The sequence below is a fragment of the Varanus komodoensis genome, unplaced genomic scaffold (genome assembly GCF_004798865.1).
Source record: "Varanus komodoensis strain SLA01 unplaced genomic scaffold, ASM479886v1 scaffold37, whole genome shotgun sequence".
Classification (NCBI taxonomy): Eukaryota; Metazoa; Chordata; class Lepidosauria; order Squamata; family Varanidae; genus Varanus; species Varanus komodoensis.
The window spans coordinates 9,303,844-9,324,878 of record NW_025335889.1 but is presented as its reverse complement, the minus strand read 5'-3'; the positions used below and the strand labels follow the sequence as shown (position 1 = coordinate 9,324,878).

Sequence of the window (21,035 nt, the reverse complement as noted above, 5' to 3'; positions counted from 1 at the left end):
TATATGGGGAAGAGCTTTTTACATGGCTGGTGCTGAATGGGGGCTGTCATAAATGCCAAACTGTGGGGAAAAATAAGTTTTTTAAAGCTGTCTGTATGTGCTTCCTACATTTTGTTTTACAGAATTACATGAATTTACATTACTTCCATCTAGGTATATATGAACATTTCTCGGTTATGTCATATAGCACCTAAATTGTTCTCCAGCTTGGTAAATAAAGCCTGCCAATTTTTCCCATGTTTTCTACTGTTAGAGGTGCCTGCGACTGTTGCCCAGGGTGGAGACAGGTCTGACTAAGAGCTAGAGTTTCTATTTTCAGAAATGCAGGGTCAAACGTTTGTTTTGCTCCTAACAGTCCCGGGGCAACCCCGAGTGAAACCACCAGCTAGAGCTTTATCTCGATGTCTGCAGACCTCATCCTCCATTCCATTGTAGGATTGTGATCATACATACACTGTGACTTCAGCATCAAAACAGTTTAACTCCATCCCCCATCGTGCCTGTGAAAAGATCTGGAGACCTTGAACACTTGCACTCTTTTTGTAAAAGTTTGCTTGCCCAACAAAGACATTGTGCTAATAAGAATTTTGGAATACTTACAACTGACTTTTGGAGTGCTTGCATACTCATAGACTGCAAGACTCCAGAATTCAACTTGTTGCTTACCTGGTTTGTAAGGAAAACCCTTAAGTTTGAAGTCCATTCATACTTAGAGTAGGGCTTCATGGGTGCATAGACAAAGGAGGGACGTGCAGGCAAAAGCTAGCATAAGTGGGGGCTCTGATATCCACTCCCCATCTCCAAGAAAAACAGGTATGGTGCATCCTGAATGTATCTTCTCTGTCCACAAGAGGTATCAAACTATTTCCCACATGCTAATTGGAATGTGTTCTTGTTGGTTGTGTTCCAGTTATCTTCTGTGTGCTTAGCCAAAGTTATGGATGGACGAGCAGAGATGGAGGTGATAAGAAGCACAAAAGGGAGTGTGGCAGGGGAGGTCAGTGTCCACTTGGTTTCCAATGAGACTACTGTGCAAAATGCCCACCTACCAGCAACTGCCTTCATCATTCCAGGTAGGTGGCTGAAACACTGAAGAATACCATGCTACATCTAGTTGTCTTTCAACGTCTTTTGCTGCCACTGCTACTTCTCTTCTTTGTGTCCCAGAAAACTACACACTTATCTAGGTGGACTAATTTCCCATTTGATCCTGTTGCTGGATTTTGTTTACTTGATTGTTCTCTTTGCAGGTGAACATACTTATGGTATGAATTAGTCAACTATACTCTGTGTATACAATATAGTTTCCTAAGATTCTGCCCACCTCCACAAGTGCTGTCCCTAAAGGATCATTTGCCCCTTTATTCAGATATACCTTAGAAGCAAAGCAGAATAACTGAAATATGGACATGCATGAGAGTAGTAGATAAGGTGCCAACAATAATGGCATTGCTCTGTGCTGCAAGCAGTGAGAACCAGAGTCACACTAAAATGTTGTGAACTAACCTGGTGTGGACATGTGCCTTTGAGAATCAGATTTTTCTCTGCTGCTTCTGCTCACAGCACTCTTAAGGTAGGGAAGGAAGAAAGAATATTTCCTTTACACATCCTGATTGCAATCTGTTAAGACTATGAAAAGAAAACTGAATTCTGTCCATCTAATTGTGAGGATTTCTTTTTTTGGTAGGGATAAAATCTGAAAGTGACTCACAAAATAATGACAATGCAGGGCTCTGCAAAGGGGGTGGGGAAAACCAGCTATGACTTAATCATCTTATATTGCCTATTCATATAATAAGGTATTTGGAAACAATCAACTTTCATGTTCTCTTCTGGCGTTCAACCCAGCCTGACTGTGCTCTCTGCATAATGTCCCTTGCTTGTGGTGAACTCTGGATATATCTCCTGCAAGATACATTTTGCACATGTGTACATATAGATATGCTTGTGATAGACATGTACTATTTTTCTTTCCTTCTTGGTAAGCAAATACAACCACTGTAAACCTTCCAACAAGCACCTTAGAAATCCAACGATTCCCTCGGGATCCGCAGAAAAACATGGGCACAGAAAGGCAAAGAGAGGTCACTGGCAATGAGCCTATCACAGCAACGGTCATCCCACAGATCAGTGGTGTTCAGACTTGCAATACCATCCGAGTTCTGGAATGGAAAGATGGGGTGGCCACTCTCCCTGGCAGCAACCTACGGGTAGGTGAACTGAAGCCCCTTTCAAGTTCCCAAGTGCCGCCTCTGTGACTGGAGAGCTAGCAGGAGTGGGGCTTGGTTTTGGTAGGTGGCATAGAAGGTCTCTTGGCAGTACAGTGGATGAAGCAGTGGAAGGTTGGGTTCTTTATTCTAACTCGTTGTGCAGTGATAAATTTAGAAGTGCAAGCACTTATCATAACAAACCTCATAGCTGCAGTTCTGAGAAAAGTCCAGAATTGCAGGCAATTGTGTTGGTCCATATCAATAAAGCAGTTCTAGGAGTTTTTATCTGCTAGGAGCAGGTCTTGTGCGATGGGAATTCAAAACCAAGCCACCCCAAAATACTTTACAAGGAACAATATATCATTGCTGGGGAAATTCATTGTCCTCCAGCTACTATTAGGCTCAGAGGAAACAGGACATTCTTAAGGGGGTGGCAGATGACATGGACATCCGTGTTGCCACAAAGTGCTGGCTTCTCATGCTTGCCAGCACTGGCCTCACCACACCACTGGTGCCGTGTCTTTTGTTGCAGCATATCCCTTGCAGCTAAGGCATCCAGCAGCAGGTCTGAGTTGTACCCATGTTAGTCTTATTTAGAGTAAAGCTACTGAAATCAGTAGGGCTTGACTTGACATAGACTAACCTTGGATACAGGCCTATAAATGTGCAATTCTAGCTTGAGAGAGGTTATTTAAGGGTGTTGTAGAACCTCTGCACCTGCAGTTCTTTAAGAGCAGGCTGGGCAAACACCTCCAAAACTTAGGAAAAGTCCTGCTGGAATAGAATAAGGGACTATCCAGTCCAGCTTCCTGTTCCTGCAAGTGTTTTGCGGTCAGATGGATCGTGGAAACCCACTGGGTGGTATCCAGATCCAAAGCAATTCTCTTTTGATTTGTCTGGTTAGGTTTGGCCAACTTTATCCATGAAGCAGATAAAGTAGTTTGATGGCATAATCCCATATCTGTGTGCTCCAAAGCTAGCCCAGTTGAGTTACTCCCAGGCAGTCGGATTACAGCTGGAGATTACTTGAGACCCTATAATAGATACAAGGCTGCCCCATTGATGTATATGAAGGTAATCAGTGGCCATGAAGGTAGGCAGGGCTTCTGTTGGTTTCTTTCACACAAGGATGCCTTAGGTAGGATTTCTGCTGTTGCAGGAGGCAGAACTCAAAAGTATAAGAGGTCCTTTACAGATTCTAAGTCAATTAACCTAGAGGTAAAGAGGCGTTTATCTCTGTCTTTCAAATACTATGTGAGAGACAGTTCTCACTGGTCCACGTTGAAGTGCTTGCTTGCTTTTTTTATTTCATATAGTGCATTCAACATGCATAGCACTGTAAACAAGGACAGCAGGCCCCTGCCTAAAGGAGCTTGCAATTTAATCTCAGACTGTCAAGTATCCCTGTCCTTACTGTGCTGCATACATAATAAAGCTAGTACAGGGACGTAAGCACAATACTGAATTTGGATCAGAAGAGATGGAAACCCCTCTCAGCTGTACAACCTGCTCTGTGACTTTGGGTCAATCTACATGTACCTGTCTAACCTACCTCACAGGGTAGGGTGAGGAGAAAACAGGGTGGCCTCCTGTGCATAGCCCTAAGCAGAGCTGAGTCCAGTTTTAGGGAGTGTAGCCCCCTCAGTGGGCTCCTTCCTGCAGTGAGTCTATCTTCTTACTGCTCTTGGTAGCAGCTGCTGTTGCGCCTGCCCCGCTTTCTCCTTCTTGCTGCCACTTGCATGCTTGGCAGGCAGAGAACTGGTGAGCAAAAGGCAGTGGCACCTAGTGCTCCCCTTCCTTAGCACCATCATTGTCTGGGCCAAAATGAGAGGTAGGTAGGCAAGCAAGTTGCAGTGGTGAAGAGGGGAAGGAACGCCAGGGCTCCTGCTGGGGTGGGGTGTGGGCCTTTGGAGATCCCCAAAGCCTTGATCACAGCCCTGGCCCTAAGCTCTTTAAAGAAGTGGCAGGATACAGGCACACTCATGCCTACTTTCTCCCCCATAATGCAAAACCTTTCCTCCTTTATTGCTGCAGTTTCGGATCAATGACTATGGGACACTGAAAGTGGTCAGTGCTGACAAGCTTTCGCCTGCAGAGCATGTGAAGGAGTGCCACATGGAAAGAGATGGGGACGATGAGATGGCACCTCCCACCAGCAAGGACAGTCCTACTGCAGCTCCAGGTTGGCATAGTTCTTGGGCAAGTGTGTGGAATGTTGCATACAGTTTCCATTGTAGAAGCCACTGTTGGGGCATGGTGATACTCAGAATGCGGAGCATTTTGATACTTCCCTGGGCTTATGTGTGTGGCGATTTGAAGATAAATTTGTGGTCAGAATGTATTGTTGCAGCTTACTCAGCCCTTTGCATCTAACTCCTATGTGCTAGAACTCTACAGGTGTCATGAGCTGGTCGTCTCTCCACCTGCCCCACATTCTTCAAGCAAATCAGGACAAATGTCTTTTAACTAAGGGCTTTATGGCTGCTTGTGGGCTGATCAGCAGGAAGTCTGAAACTACTGAATGGATCCTTTTTAATCTGATATGGTGTAACTGGACTATTAGTGTCAAGTCTGCCCCCATCCATTTCCCTCTGTTCAACAGAGTTTCCCAGAGAACCAAATGTAGTCTGGTTGATACCTGCCTTTAAATTATGTCATGGTCCAATCCTACCTCTTCTTCCAGTTTTCATTCAGAATCTCAGGCAGCAACTTTGGAAGGCTGTATTTAAGGGCTAGTAGTTCTAGGGCAGTGGTGGCGAACCTATGGCACATGTGCCACAGCAGGCACACAGAGCCCTCTTTCTCGGCACGCGAGCCAGGTCGCCCAAGCATCTCTCCAGCAGCTGAGTATCAGATAACAGCACACATAGGGGCCATGCGCATGCTCGGAAAGGAGTAGTGGCGCCAGGCGATGATGTCATGAGCTACGACTCATTAGCCGTGACTCGTCCAAGCTTTTGCATGGCTGGTCAGTGCGTTGTCAAGGATATAGATATGTATTTGCTGAGACTGGCTGTGAGTTGTTTTTTCTAAACTAAAACCTCAGTTTTCAGGTTTTATTGCAGTGTTGGCACTTTGCGATAGATAAGTGGGTTTTGGGTTGCAGTTTGTGCACTCGGTCTCTAAAAGGTTCACCATCACTGGGTTAGGTTACAAAAACGAGGTATCCTGGATTGATTTTGATGGTTATAATGTGTTTAGAATGGGCAGAAAAGTTGAGCTGTACAGAAAAAGCTACTCAAGGAAGGCTCTTTCGGAATTGCATTATTTTCAATGGAACTTTAGACCTATATTAGGGTTAGGGGTGTGTGCCAGGGTAGGGTTAGGGTTACAAAAATGAGGTGTCCTGGCATGATTTTGATGGTTGGAATGTGTTTAGAATGGGCAGTAATGGTGAGCTGTGCAGGAAAATCTACTCAAGGAAGGCTTTTTAAGAATCCCTCTCTTGTCAGTGGAATTTTAGCCCTATATTAGGGTTAGGGGAGTACACCAGGCAGGGTTAGGGCAGCGGTGGTGAACCTATGGCACGTGTTCCACAGCAGGCATGCAGAGCCCTCCCTGTCAGAACGTGAGCCAAGTCACCTCAGCATCGCCCCAGCAGCTGAGCATCGGACAACAGCACTCTTAGGGGCCATGCGCATGCTCGGAAACAAGTAGCAGTGCCAGGCAATGATGTCACGAGCCGCGACTCATTAGCCGTGACTCATTTGAGCTTTCGCATGGCTGGTCACATGGCCAAGAATATATATATATTTGCTTGGACTGGCTGTGAGTTGTTTTTTCTAAACTAAAACCTCAGTTTTCAGGTTTTATTGCAGTGTTGGCACTTTGCAATAGATAATGGGTTTTGTGTTGCAGTTTGGGCACTCAGTCTCTAAAAGGTTCACCATCACTGCTCTAGGGCCTTCGGGGGTGGGGGGTGTATTCAGGCTGATTTTTTATTTTTTAATTTGGCAGTTCTCTAAATGCTTTGTTACAAGCAGAAATTAGCAGTGGCACATTGAGCATGTTGACTTGTTTCACATGTAATGATAATCCTAAATAGGGCTGTTGTTGAACAGTGGGTTGTAGTTCCATGCAGATCCCTCACTATGGTTTAATGATGGGTTGCTAACCACAGACAACTCAAGAGTTTAGAACCCGATAACAAACCATGGGTTTTCTTCCTGTTAAGGCATAGTGCAGAGTTCACATGTAATGGTTACCTACAATCCTACAATTCAGTGACAATTACAGTTTAACTACAACCTGTTCTTTGGTTTGTCCTCATGTGCCTCTTTGTCCTTTTGACAGAGTGGTCTGACATTTTGCAGTGACACAATCTGATCAAGCCTAGAACGGGTTCCCATTCTTGTTTGCAAGCGTTCAAAGGAACCCATGTTAATTTTGCTTCTCTTTTGTGTCCTCTAGACGCAGATGTTCCAGAGCCACCAAAGCCTCCGAATGTGGACAGCTTGTGTCACTGTGGTACCTGTGGCCGAAGAAACATCACAGGGTCAGCCCAGGAAGGCAGGGGGTTTTGCAGTGAGAACTGCCACCAGCAATTCAAAGAAAGGTAAAGCAAACAAAGCCCCTACCACAGGTGCAGGCACAGCCACGTGGCCCCCAGCCTGGCCGCTTGCATAATTAAAAGGCTGGCCGGATAAATGGGTATGGTGGGCCAGATCCGGCCTGCACGCCGTAGTTTTAGGATCCATGATCTACAGGGATCCTACAGCTGTTGAAGCGGCAGATTCTGGTGCCCAGTGGCAAGCACCTCCCGCAGCTTGTGAAGCATTGTTATTTGTAGAAGCTCTAAGTCTTGCTCGGCTTGGCTTTGACAGGTCTGTCATTGTGGAGAATTCTGCTGGCAGCACCAACTCCACTGAAATCCTCAAGCCAGTGAAGAAGCGGAAGAGGAAAGATTATCAGAGCCCCTCCGAGGAGGAAGAGGAAGAGTCTGAGCAAACGGTGTGACTGCAGTGTTCTCACATGTATTTGCAGTAGAGTCCTGTAGCCATGTGTGTGTATGTGTAGCACTCCTCATTTGATTGGCCTGAATTACAGCCCGCCATGCCATGACATCATCATTCCCTCTCTGGATGCGCTCCAGATGCTTTGGGCTTCAAAATCCCCAGTCATTGACCTTGTTGGGTGAAACTGATGGGAGTTGTAACCCAACACATCTGGGTCTACTTGGTGGGCTCTATGGGTTGGCAGCACTGGGCACTGGACACACAAGTTCTCACAGACCACAATTGTTCATTTATTTATCCTTCTTTTTACTTGGAACCCCAGAAGCGGTTCATGACATTTATAAAGTGCAGCAGATGCATTGGAAACCACGCATTTTGATATACAACAACATCAGTCCACCTGGAGCAGGAGTAGGTTCCTGGTGCTGATCCCCCTGCCTCTCTTCTTCCCTCTCTAGGATTCCTTATCACAGCGGGAAGTACAGTCCAGCTGGAACAGGAGTAGGTGTCTTGTGTTTCCTTCACCTGCCTCCCTTCTTTTTTTGTTCCACCCCACATGGCAATAGGTAGTAGATGGTCCTGTGATGTGGCAGGGTACAGTCCAACTGGAGCTGATGTTGGTTGCTATCTTTCTCTGCCAACTTCCCTGTGCCATTCATTCCTGCAGGGCACTCGGTGTTACCTGTTGGCTCCTAAGAGGTTATAGAATGCTATACAAGTAAGGAGAGAAACACAAATTGGTAGACCGGTACCTCTTGGTAGATCTCTGGGTGATTTGCTATCATTCTTCAAGGGTTTCTGGTTTCTGATTGTTCAACAACAATAGCAACTATTTTAGCTTGGTTTTATTGGTGACTTTTGTGCAATTCTGTTCCAATTTGTTTTATATCTCCTTAGTGACTTCTGTCGAAAGGTGATATGGAAGTTTATTTTTTAAAAAATAAAGGAACAAACAGGTTTCCCCCTTCTAAATTAGGCTGCTGAAATGAAGAACACTTGGGAGAAAACTCATATTAATTAAAAGATTTTCTTCCTCATAAAATCACACACACAGGAACACTAAAGATCTTATTAGCCTTGCTAGGAGAAAAACAGGTGCATAAAACTGGTGTGTCTTTCTCCTGAGCATGGCTAATGGCTGCTTGGAGAAAGGCAGTTATTTTGGAAAGGTGCAGGAGGAAAGAGTTAACCTCTTTCTTTTCCAGTGCCACTGCTTCAGGAAGAATCAGAGAACTCCCCTCCTAGTCAGCTTCTTTGAAGTTAAAACAAACAAAATTGAGAGGCCTGAGCATGGAACTTGTGCATCACATTTGTTCTGGCTCTAAAGTGTCAATGCTTTGAGGCTTGAATCATTTGCCTGGTTACCTACACTCTTTCTAACTGAATATTTTTAATTCAGAAAGTCAAGGACAGAAGAAGGAAAGAAGGGCCAAATAAGAGATGGGTTGACTCCATAAAGGAAGCCACAGCCTTGAATTTAGAACAGCCAGGCAGGGATGTCATGGGTAGGACAGCTTGGAGGGCTTTCATTCATATGGTTGCCATAAGTCAGATGATGGACAGCACATAACAACAATGCAAAAGCAGTGCAAGTTGTCAGTTCTCTTTCATCCCAGGGAAATTCATCCCTGGAACTTTCTGCCATTCAGGAAAGTGGAAGTATGTGAAGCAAGAGATGGATTTAGTCACAGTAAAAAAGTGCAATTTTGTCTGTATGACATAGGAAGTGAAACAAGAGGAAACAAATGGCTCTGGAGGAGAACTTCCTACCAGCAACATTGACAATGAAGAATGGCACGCAAGTCAACTTGGTAAGTGAATAGCATGGCTTTCTTGCTTGAGCCATTCAATTTTTTGGTTTGCTAGGCAAGTTCCTTGCCCAAATATCGAAGGCTATCCCTTATTTTGCTCCTGCTATGTGGAAGATGAGGGCTGAAACAAAGATTGTTTCTGGATTTGCACATCATACTATACCACGCAGGGGCAGAGTATCTCTGTGTCGTTCAGCACAGAGGGAGGAGGCAAGCATCTGGGTACCAGCACACACACTTCAGAATGACTCCAGGTATTTAATCATCAGTTGTATTGTCCGAACTAGCCCACTGGACCTTCAGAAGCTGAGAGTGGATGAGGGTCGTCGTGGGGACAGAAGGGAGAGAAAAAGAACTAGCCTTGCGTTCCTGTTTTCTAAGCCTTGCCTCCAAGTGTTTAAACATGGAAATGCCAGTGGAACTACAATGGCTTTGATGGTTTGTATTCTACTTTTCTCAGTTTCTGGTGAGGAGAAGACAGACGGCTGGACCTGGGCGTCTTACCTGGAAGAACAGAAAGCTGCAGCTGTCCCTATAAATTTGTTCCAGGAAGTAAGTTAGAATGTTCCTGCATCTGGTTTCCAGGGTGTATCTACACTGCATGCTCAAACTGGCTCAATAATCTTCATGTCTCCACTGAGGGTTTTGAGTGTGCTTGTTTCATGAGGCAGATTAAGGACTTCCAAACAAGAATTCTCAGCACTGTCATAAAATAACTTTTCTGGTTTCTGTGTGAGAAGCCATAGCAGTGAAACAGATATAAAATGGATATTCCATTAGGTGTTTAATATATTTCTGACACAGTTTGCCAGCTCAACAATTTAATCACAACTTCTGCATATTTTAATTAAAAGTCCAGTCATGCTAGTTTCACTTTTATTTGGCCACACTGGCAGCAGAAAACCTCATGGGAGAGGCATTCTAGAAAGTTTGAGAATACAAATGTATCTATAGTGTATTCTTTTTGAGAGTGAAATGTTTTGGAAGCAATCTATGATGGTTTAATATTTTGATTAGAAGTGCTTGGTTTAAGATTAATTTGGCTTGGCTGTGTTGGTAACATTTTCAGACTGGTACAGAACACCATCACTACCTGCAGTTTATGGGTTGGATAAACACGAGCTATTCCAAGCAGTGTAGGGCTCCTTCCATTCACAGAAGGTGCCACAATCTAGTGGAAGCTCCATGTGGAAGGAAGGGGATAGGGAAGTAATCTTCACTGATTCAGTCTTTCCCCAGTAACTGCAGATGAACCCCCAGCCCTCCAGAACAGCTAGAGGCACAGGGGGTGTGGGCGGAAGGAAGGTTTGTGAAGATCACCTCCTTACCTTTCTCAATGTTCATTTCTTTCAGCACCAGTTGGTCACCCAGCACAAGAATGGTTTCAAGGTGGGGATGAAACTGGAGGGGATCGATCCCCAGCACCCTTCTATGTATTTCATCCTCACAGTGGCAGAGGTGAGATGGTTTTGATTGCACTCTGTATTCTGGCACATCTCAGTGGTGGAAAAGCAAAGTGCCTTTCTTGGGATCACTTCAGCCTTCTCTCATTTTGTCTCCAGTATCATTTCTGGGGGTAGTTTACAACATTGCCATGAAAGAAATAAGGCATAATGACAAGGAAACAACATCATTAGGGCTGCCCCAAGATGTATTGCTGCTTGAGAAAAAGGGCAAGATAGCGCTTCTGCTTAGCCACATACAGAAATTGACTGGACTGGTCATCGACTCTTTCTTCAACATTGCTGACCAGGCAGCATCCCCACTGCATCCGGCTTAAGGGGTGCAGAGCAGGCAGCAATAGTGGCACCCAAACACTTCAAATACACATTGGTGGGTTCTCTGTTCTATGATGGGCAGCTCCTCCTACTGATTCAACAGGCAGAGCTGGGTCAGTGCAAACTGCTGAAGAGTACGCCATCCAATTCCAGTCCTTGCTGTCATAGAAAAAACACCAGATTTCTAAGGTCTGTCCAAACTTCACATTCATCACCAAAGGGTCTTTTCTGAGTCCCTTGCATTCTACACTCAGGTAGCCACAGAACCTAGAGAGTGCTCTTAATTCAGTTGATCCTTATATGTGCAATGGCTCTTTTTCTCCTGACACCAGACTTTTCAGCACTGGCTGAAGACTATATTTTTAAAAAATTCTTGAGGTTTTCCAGCAAATTACTACAACTGGTTTCTAAGTCATTGTTTTTGTTGATGTGTGCTGTATTTTATCACTCTGCTACATCTAGTCACTTGCTTTTCTAATATTGAACATTCACTGTGAATGTTCATTTATTCTTTCAGTGTATGAGCTGTCCTGAGAATTTTTAAGATGAAAAGAGCCAAAGGATAAGAATTTAAAGTATCAACTTTCCAAATAAATTACTTCAGTTTAAATAGAATACAGGGATACAATTGGCAAAGTATAGAAGTGGACAAAGGATGGCATTTCCAGTGAAGGGGGTAGTAAAAAGGGATTATTGGTTTTAATTGGTTGGGTGTTGGTTATTTCTTTTATTGATATATTTTTAATTTATCCATTTTATGTTGCATTTTCAATCTTTTCTTTTAATAAGTATTTATTGTCAGCTGCCTCTTTTTAATGGAAAGATGGGATAACAAATAATAGTATGGACTCAAGCACTGATTGGATTCTGACAACTTGATAGCCCATATCTAAAGGTTGAGTATGCATTGTCATTGAACTGTGGATTGTGTCATCTGAACCCAGTGGTGCTACCAATCCATGGCTTGTTAACCATGTACAACCCATGAAGAGAACTTACGGTTGTTAGATTGTTAAAGTGGGTTGTTCGCAGTTGTTTACTAGTGCAGCTGGGTTCAAACAGCATGATGATCCATTTTCAGCAACAACCCATGGTTCAGTGACAACCCACACACAACCTATGCTCAGCCCTTGAAAGTGGATTATTGTGTTGTCACTGTGACCTGAGATTGTCTGCTGCTGATATGCATGTGTGCATAGGCAACTTTTCCCAGTCTGGTGGCCCCAAGATGCTTTGCACTTTGGTCCCCATCATTTGCCATCAGCATTTGCCAAGTGCTGTCAGGAATGGCAGGAGTTATAGTCCAGAACCTCTGGAGAACACCAGACTGGGCAGGGCTAGTATATCCACAAGTATCACTTTTGACTCTTTCATGTGTGTGCTTACTGGATTTCAGTGCTATTCTGTATGAGACACGGACCCTACATATTCTGATCCATTTGCAGTCCCTCTGTTGGTGCATTAGGTCATAAAAAAGTTTCAGGACTCACAAAGGTGCTGGGTTAATTTGGTCTTTCACAAAGGCAATATTGTGGAATCTTGTTTCCCGGAGCACTCTGAGATTTCATCTGCAGAGCCCTTTTCAGTCTGAATTGGGTCCCTTGTGAATGTTACTATGGGGTAGAAAGCTGAGGAGACCCATTTTAAAATCAAATCTACATGGTAACCATCACGCAGTTTACATTCAGATTATAGAATGGGAAGTTCAGGAAAGATGAACTGAGAATTACTGTCCGGTGCCTGTTTTTTATTTTTTTGTGTTTTTTTTTGGGGGGGGGGGCAATTGGTCCATGTCTGTCTCAGTTTTATTTGTTTATTTATTCAATTTATATGCCACCCCACTAGCCATAGGCTCTCTGGGTGGCTTACAGCATGCTACATTTTACAGTCAGAACAGTTTCAACATATCTCCCTTCAGTTGATCAGAGGTGGAAACTTCCAGGAAGTCAAGAAGTCCAGGAAGGTTTGCAAAATGAAAATTCAGTCAATCAGATGGAATGTCTCTTTTTTTCCTGTGGCTTTCTTGCATGCAGGTATGTGGTTATCGGATGCGGCTTCATTTTGATGGCTACTCTGAATGTCATGATTTCTGGCTGAACGCCGATTCCCCCAACATTCATCCTGCTGGCTGGTTTGAGAAGACAGGACACAAACTCCAGCCCCCCAAAGGTAGGTGGATGAGGACAATGGATTTATGGTGATGGTTCAAAGAGAGCTTCCTGCCTGGGGGCAAGAGAAAACCAGCACCTTTGTATGGGTGGAGAGGGAGGAGCAAGAGAGTACCGTGGCCCCACTGGCTCCTCCAGCTGTTGGTGGGTTGTAACTTCATCAGCTCTAGCCAACACAGTGGTGAGAGGAGAGCTGTCCAGTAACATCTGGGCAGTCACTCATGGCTTGTTGTTGAGTTGAGGGTTCTTTGGTTTGTTTTCTTGGCTGGGTTCAGATGACATGTTAACCCATGTGTCAAGACCATATATGCCATGGTTTAACACTGAACCCAGTCAGTGTCACAAATCAGACAGATCAAAATCAGAGAGGCCTCAGCACCATTTTAAAGTATCTCAATGGTGTATGATGGTCTCTTCTGGTTTCCTCAGTGGCATCACAGGAGAAGATGACAGCCTATCAAGGGCTTTCTCCATTAACTGTGGTTTCTGTAGGTCAAAGAAGAAAGTGTGGACCTCGGTTGATATTTCTCTGTTTCTGTCCCCTTTACTTGAGGGGTTTTAGGTTACAAGGAAGAAGAGTTCAACTGGGCCAATTATCTAAGGACCACCAAAGCTCAGGCTGCTCCCAAGCACCTCTTTGTGACCCGAGACAGTGTGAGTGGTGACTGCTTCATCTTACAAACCAACCTCTTTATTTATGCTCTTGAAAGATAGACATTGACATTTGTGTCACAAAAATACTACCTGCAACTTCAGTGTGTTTCAAGAAGTAATGGATTGGTCCAAATATGTCAGCTTAATTTGGAAGCACAAAATTAGGTCTGTCAACCAGTTAAAAGATTTAATTGGATTAATAACCTTGCTTTTAAAAGGATTGATTACTTGATTAAATTTAAATAAATTACCAAACTGCAGTATAGATGTGAGGTGTTGTTTTCATTGTAGATGTGCTGAATGATATGTAAGATAGAAAAATACTCAGCTGGCTTTTAGGTTTGACCACCACCTGCTGATGAAACAGCTAAAATTTTAATCTCTTTGTTGAGCTAATTATTTTAAAAAGTAGTGGATTATAGCATTTCAATCCAACCTAAATATGAGATATTGATGGCATATCAGACCTCCTCCGAATTCACTCTGATATGAAACCTTGTGAGGTCTGCTCCATTCTTAAGCAGGTACACCACAGTGTCAAGCTGTAGCAAGTTGCTCTCCACTCCTACCCTATTTAGACTTGGTTTGGATGCCAACAGAAAGTACATAGTGTGTCAGCACAAGGCCAGGGAAGGGAAGTGGCAGAGTGCTTCTGCTCTCTCCAACACCACTGCTTGCATCAGTGATGGGCAAGCGGCAGCACTACACCTGACTTCAGAGGAATGTTGGCCTGATTTCAAAAGGAATCTGCAAGCCATCAGTTCAGACCTTTGGCAAGAGAGATCTAGCTCCACCTCAGCAGCCGGCTGGGGGGGGAAAAAGAATAAGATAGAAAAGGGGTTGTTCCAACCACCCCTGGCTTCTTGTCCTCTCACTGGTTGAAAGATTACCCTGGAGGAGGAAATGCAACTGTTGGTGGAAACAATGGTTCTCCATTCCTGGTTTATCAAGTTGGTGCATCTCACTCTACCAACTAAGAAGGAAAGGCCTAGCAAGTTAGGTGTGATATGCAGGAATTTTGCATTTATGGTTACACTGAGAATGTTTAAGGCTGAGATACAGCCTCTGTTTGAAGGCCTTTCACAAGCAAGATGCTATTCTAAATGACATAGGGAAGTAAAGAATCCAGACTGCCAAGAGTTCATACATCCTTTGACTTCAAAGTGACTGGCAGCTGAGGAGATGTAGAGCTGCTATCAGAGACAATTTAGCTCTGATCACATAATACTGGAAACAAGTAGCTGCAAACTATGTCATGCTAATATGGTCCTCCTAAACACTGTTGGACACAGTGTACTGGACAAGATGGACACTTGGTCTGATCCAGCAAGGCAGTACTTACAGAGGATGAACAGGTCCTGGGTGTGTGGGCAGATGATTGAGGTGGTGATCTCACTTGCACAGCAATGGGATCTGGAGTTTGTGACTGCAGGTAAACCCAGTTGGTTGTGTAATAAAAGGCCTTCGGTTGTATAGAAAAGTGTAAGGATTACTAACTCTTGATTTTCTGTAGCTAGTCAAGGAAGGAGCAAGCAAGGAAAGCAGAGGTGCTCCAGGAGTCAACATAAATCATACAAGAAGACTTTAAATATACATCCAGCAATATTTCCACATGGCACATTCCAATAATGCAGAGATGTACAAATGAATAATGCATCCACACACATTATACCTATGTTGCTGGGTGGGCATATGAAGTCTTACTGTATGGTTGCCTGTTAATCTTGTCCAATTGTGTGCATCTTTCCCAGAGGGTCAGGATTTTCCCTTCCAATGGAGCATGGTTTGCATGGTAAAGACTCACATAATCAGTCTTTCTGCATGTTTACACTGTCCATGCCACCTGTACACCAAAAGTTTGCATCACTCTTTCCTCTCTCATCCCTTTTCTCAGAATGCTGCTCCCACGGGATTCCAAGTGGGGATGAAACTTGAAGCGGTGGACCGTATGAATCCTTCTTTGATATGTGTTGCCACAGTGACAGATGTGGTGGACAATCGTTTTTTGGTGCACTTTGACAACTGGGATGACACATATGACTACTGGTAGGTGAGAGATGAGTACAAAGGAACAGCTTCACTCATCCTTGATGAAAATTGCCTGTGGTCCTGATGAAAACTGCATCAGCAGCTTGCCAGCTTAATAGTAATGTAAAAAGAGCTGTAGTTTGCATACACAACAAAGTAACATCTCGTGCTTTGCAGTCATGCTATATAACATCTTATTTGTATTACAGGTGTGATCCCACCAGTCCTTATATCCACCCAGTCGGTTGGTGTCAGGAGCATGGAAAACCTCTCACTCCTCCACAAGGTGAATACCTGATGGTTGTCAGCTTTGTGTCTTGCCACAGATGCTTCACACACAATGGCCTGCATCATGGTTTATTTAACCATGGTTTGTTGCCATACCAGGTGTTTGTCTGGCAGATGACTGAACAAACTGTAGCTTGTTTTCTCATCCCTGGGTTTTTTGATTCCCTCCTGTTTCATCCATTTCCTCCCTTTATTCCCTCCCTGTATCCCAAATGCCTTTTCATTGCTATAATGTTGGGATATAGAATGACTGGATATTTTTATCGCTCTTGCCCACCATCTCTGGAGCTTGGTGAAACAGCCCATAGTGCTGACTGAGATCATGCTTAACAACAGTCCAGAGTTTAAACAACCCAGAGTTCGCAGTCCAGCGAGCCATGCATTTTTGTTTTTCTTGGCAAAGAAACCATGGTTTGTCAGCTGAGATATGATTGCACATTACAACAAACCCAAATTTGCCAGCTCATACAATGGATTAACATTACGTGCAAATGAATGAATGCCCATTGGACTGTGAATCCTGGAACTTTTTCCATCACAGAGATGAATCTGACACCAGCTGCAAATTGGCAGCATCATTTGCATGTTAAAATGCATACCTTTTCAGACATAGAAGCCAATAGGAATCTTCATGCCAAATAAGAGTAACAGGAAGTAATCAGGAGGCTTTGCTAAAATCTTTGCTGCAAATATTTTCTGGCTGGTTTCAAGAGTAGGCATGTTGAGGCAGTTGCTGAGGGCCCTCACCCCAGCAGGGGCCCACTGGCGGAGCCCCCTGCACTGCAGGCTGCCTGCTCAGCTGCCTCTTGCTCTGGCCCAGTGCTGTGAAGGAGGAAGAGTAGATGCCCTCTCTATTGCTCACTGGCTCTCAGTTTGTCAAGCAAGCAAGTGGTAGCAATGATGAGAAAGACGAGGAGAATCAGTAGCCACTGGTGACCATAGTGGCAAAGAGGTTGATGCTGAAGGGGGCCATTCAGGTAATCTTGTCCAAGGTCCCCAAAAAAACATGCAAATAGCATTGGCAATGTAACCAATTCTATTGCAGTACAAACCACAGTAATGAAAAGACAAGTAAAATCAGTGAAACAAAACCAAAATGTGCAGAGATTTAAAATATCTGTTTAAATAAAAAAGTCTGTCATGGTGCTGGAAAGCTTATAATGGGAGCACCTTTTGGGGGAAGGCATTCCATCACCGTGGGCAGATGTCTTTGATGATGCCACTTTTGCCTCTGGTTTGCTGTTTCATTTTAAACTTTCTTTACGAATAGGCAATGTTCCCATGAGTCAGGAACGAACCTTGTGCAGGGCCTGGGAAGAACAAATGTGGGCAAATGTAGAAGGAGCATTTGGACCTGGCCAGTAGTTTGCACAGATTTTGGCCAGCACTGACTACCTTTAGTTCCTTAGAGCTTATTGCAAGTAGTATGTGATTCCGAGGCCTCTCTAGCAAAAGCATTGTCATCTGGCAGGGTCTTTCATTTCCAGACTATCCTGATCCTGAGAACTTCACCTGGGAAAAATACTTACTGGAAACAGGTGCTTCTGCAGTGCCAGCATGGGCCTTTAAGGTGGTGAGTACTTAACATCTTTCTCTAGCCTGCGCTATAGAGTCACATGTATTTTCAGGGAAGAGGGTGGAAGGAAAAGCAGGAGGATAGGAAAGTGTGACTGTCCCAAGCTTGATTTCACTGAGCTTCATTCATTCATTCATTCTCTCTCTCTCTCTCTCGCTCTCGCTCTCGCTCTCGCTCTCGCTCTCGCTCTCGCTCTCGCTCTCTCTCTCTCTCTCTCCATTTTAAGTCTATTCCATTCCAGCTGCATACTGGCTTGGGCTTTTGGGCTTTTTTTTAAAGTCAGCATGACAATTGATATACATTTTCATGTGCATTTTTAACAAATCCACATTTTTCTTCATATTTTCCTAAATGTGGGCATCTCTACATCTTTTTGTAAATATATTCATTATCCCATTGAATAATGTACTTTTGTGCACATTTTTAAGAAAAAATGCATCTTTCCTTGCATTTTTTGAAATGTAAGCATTTTGTATCCTGTTTTTGGACAACTGCATCACAAACATCAAAAATTTAGAGATTTTTACAGCCTGTCCTCCAGAAGTGTGAATGTTGTAATAAGCATGAAAGTACCAACAAAATTAATTTCTTACCTATCCATAGAGGAGGTTTTTCTGCTCTTCATGCATGTCCGTGTAAATGTTCATGCTTACATGTCATGTAAATGTAAGGCATACACCCCCACTTGGATCATCCTTTTCTGGATGCTATGATTTAGCAATATGCAAGCCTTCACAGTCTGGCAATTTCCGGGGAAGTAGTGATCTGGATTACTACCTCCGAGTAAGGAACAAACTGGGTGCACACACTGACATCCTTTCCTGGAAAGGAAGGGGTTGTGGGTGCAGGGAAGGTAATTAATTGCTTGTAGGATCTTGTTTCACCCATTCCCTTCTCTTCCCTACCCTTATTTTTTCTCATTCCAGAGGCAGCCCCATGGCTTCTTGATCAACATGAGGTTGGAGGCTGTGGACCGAAGGACTCCATCCCTGATCCGAGTAGCCACTGTGGAAGATGTAGAGGACTACAGAATAAAGGTGGCTTGTTGTTGCTCTTATTAAAATGTCTAAGACACCTTTCTCCAAAAGACTCAAGGTGTCTTACAACAGGGATTAAAATATTCAAAAAATGTAAAATGATTTTCCCCATGCTGTGCATACCATCTTTCACTTCCTGTTATTCCTCCTTTCTTGCTTTATGGTGGCATCATAGAGAAACAGCAAGGAATCTTGTGGGAGCATATAGACCAGTTTATTATGGCATAGGCTTCCGTGAACATAATCCACTTCATCAGCTCCATGAAATGTTATCCTCAATTGAAGGAATGGTTGAAGTAGATGGGATGGGAGAACTGAGCTTAGAGAGCACTGAAATACAAAAAAAAAAAAACAGGCCGTTCTGTTACCTTAACAGTAGCCATGCACAGCGCAACTGCTAGATGCCAACACAGGCATCTTTGCAGTGTTGAACTATGTTGCTGAATCATGGATTGTTGCATTGTGTGAATACACAAATCATAGATTGTTGAACAACCCACAGTTCATAGAGCAATGACAAACTGAGTTCTGTCTGTGGGATTTTCCTGATTAACAAGCCATGGCTTGTTAGTTCAGCTGGGTTCACACAGTGCAACATTCCACAGTTCAACAACAACCCATACTCAATCCACAGTCAGCCCATACTCTGACTTCTCATGTTGTATGAACTAATTGTTCAATGAAATGAAATCGTTGTTTAAGGATGCTTCCTCTCAGTAGCTCACTAGGGTCTGGAGGGAGGTTTGTTCTGGAAAGCCACAAAATTTGGTTCTGGGTATCCTCTTCAGTATCCCAAGCACCTCATTTTTTTCTTTTCTTTTAAAAACACGCTTCTAGCATTAATAGTCAGTGCTGTTTTTGTCATAGAACACACCGGAACCAAGTTCTGGCACCTTTTTTCGACAGATTTTCAAAGTTTTAAAAGGAACCTTTGAAAATTTGATGTTTGGTCCATTTGGATTTGAATCGCCCTGTCGAGAGTAGCAGGTTGGCGGCAAAATCATTAAAATCATCATGCCGGCTGCTTGTGTGTCAAGCCCGATGCATGCGTACTTCATCCGTGCTGGTTGTGATGGCGATGCTCGGCTTGTGATTGGTCATGTGGTCGTGCGCTGAGTGCCTATTGCGGGCGGCGACCGTTATGTTTTGTTACACAACTGACGTGTGTGGGTGTGTGTGCAGTGATTGACTGCGTGCAAAAGGTAAAGAATTTCATGAGTTCCGGCACCTTTTTTCTTACAAAAAAAGCACTGTTAATAGTTAAGAAGATATTACGTCTGGGCTGTTAATTGTTTTCATGTTATGTTTTAATTCATTGTACTCTACTCTGAGAACTTGGGTTACTGAGTCAGCAAATGCATTTGGACAATGCCAGATGGAATCTCAGAGGTCATGGGAAACAGGTCTATAGGTAGTTTGCATAGGCAGCTCTTGCTGGGCCACATGGCTAGAAGAAGCAGAATATACGACAACAATATTTGTTTTATTGGCATAATTTATGCAGGGTTTGTTGAATATAATTTTCCATTATGCAGAATATTGATTATTGTTTGGGCGCACAAGGTTCAGCACCCTGCACAGCCCTGCCTCATGCCATTGCATCTATTACATTTGTTGCTGCAGCAGTTACCTAACTGGGGGGGCCAGTCCTGGCACCCATCAAAGCTAAGCAGGTGCTTAAAAGCAATGGAGGAGTCATGTGAATGCAGCAACGCCATCTGCTGCTCCCATGGAATCTCTGGCCACTTGCTTGTTGCTCTCCATTAATGTGTGTTTCCCACCTCCAGGAAGCCCAACATACATGACCCTCCTGCTTTCTTACAGTCCTCGCAACAACCTGGGAGGTAGAGTAGGCTTCAGTAGAAGGATGGGGACCCATTTACTGGTGTAACACATGAAGCAGCCCTTAAAGTTCATTTCTGTGCCAGAACTTTCTTTTCACATTTCCCTGTGCCTGTTTAATGCTCAGCACTGGAATTAATCAAAGGTCAACCTGTTGATTCATGCTCACAGATCCATTTTGATGGCTGGAGCCATATCTACGATTTCTGGATTGACTCAGATCACCCAGACATTCACCCTGTGGGATGGTGCTCAAAAACTGGACATCCATTGCAGCCTCCTCTCAGTAAGTACTAACATTCTGTACAACATTTGTGCATCCTGCAGCCTGTGGGAGGAGATGGTAGAACTGGTGCAGTGATAAATTCTGAAGTGAAGGCAACCATCATGGTAATCCCTATGACCATGCTACCAAGGAAATCCTCAAATTTCAGGCAGCAGAGTTGATGCATCTGAACAGATTTGTTCTAGGAGTTTCATCTCCACCAGGAGCATACCTTCTGTAAAGCTAGTGGGCTTTGGTTGCCTATTCAGGACTAAAACATCCCCTATATACATTGCATTACAACCAAGAACAATGAACACATTCACACAACATGCTACCCCCACCCTGGCTATAAACAGGTTGATTGTCATGGGAACGACATCAGGTGAGCTGGACGGGATTGTCTTGCAAAAATTACTCAGA

The 21,035-nt window shown here is 43.8% G+C and overlaps 1 protein-coding gene across 1 annotated transcript in view; it reads left to right on the top strand.

The window, feature by feature from the left end:
- Positions 1-937: 937 nt before the first annotated feature.
- The window catches only part of L3MBTL1 (L3MBTL histone methyl-lysine binding protein 1), a 32,963-nt gene continuing 12,865 nt past the window's right edge, over positions 938-21,035 (top strand). The window contains exons 1-15 of the mRNA XM_044440273.1: positions 938-1,073; positions 1,987-2,210; positions 4,245-4,392; positions 6,627-6,765; positions 7,034-7,160; positions 8,889-8,976; positions 9,437-9,528; positions 10,330-10,434; positions 12,788-12,923; positions 13,485-13,576; positions 15,471-15,622; positions 15,814-15,890; positions 17,380-17,465; positions 18,395-18,505; positions 20,519-20,633. Of these exons, the coding sequence (XP_044296208.1) occupies positions 938-1,073; positions 1,987-2,210; positions 4,245-4,392; positions 6,627-6,765; positions 7,034-7,160; positions 8,889-8,976; positions 9,437-9,528; positions 10,330-10,434; positions 12,788-12,923; positions 13,485-13,576; positions 15,471-15,622; positions 15,814-15,890; positions 17,380-17,465; positions 18,395-18,505; positions 20,519-20,633 (1,828 nt within the window). The remainder of the gene's footprint in view (positions 1,074-1,986; positions 2,211-4,244; positions 4,393-6,626; positions 6,766-7,033; positions 7,161-8,888; positions 8,977-9,436; positions 9,529-10,329; positions 10,435-12,787; positions 12,924-13,484; positions 13,577-15,470; positions 15,623-15,813; positions 15,891-17,379; positions 17,466-18,394; positions 18,506-20,518; positions 20,634-21,035) is intronic.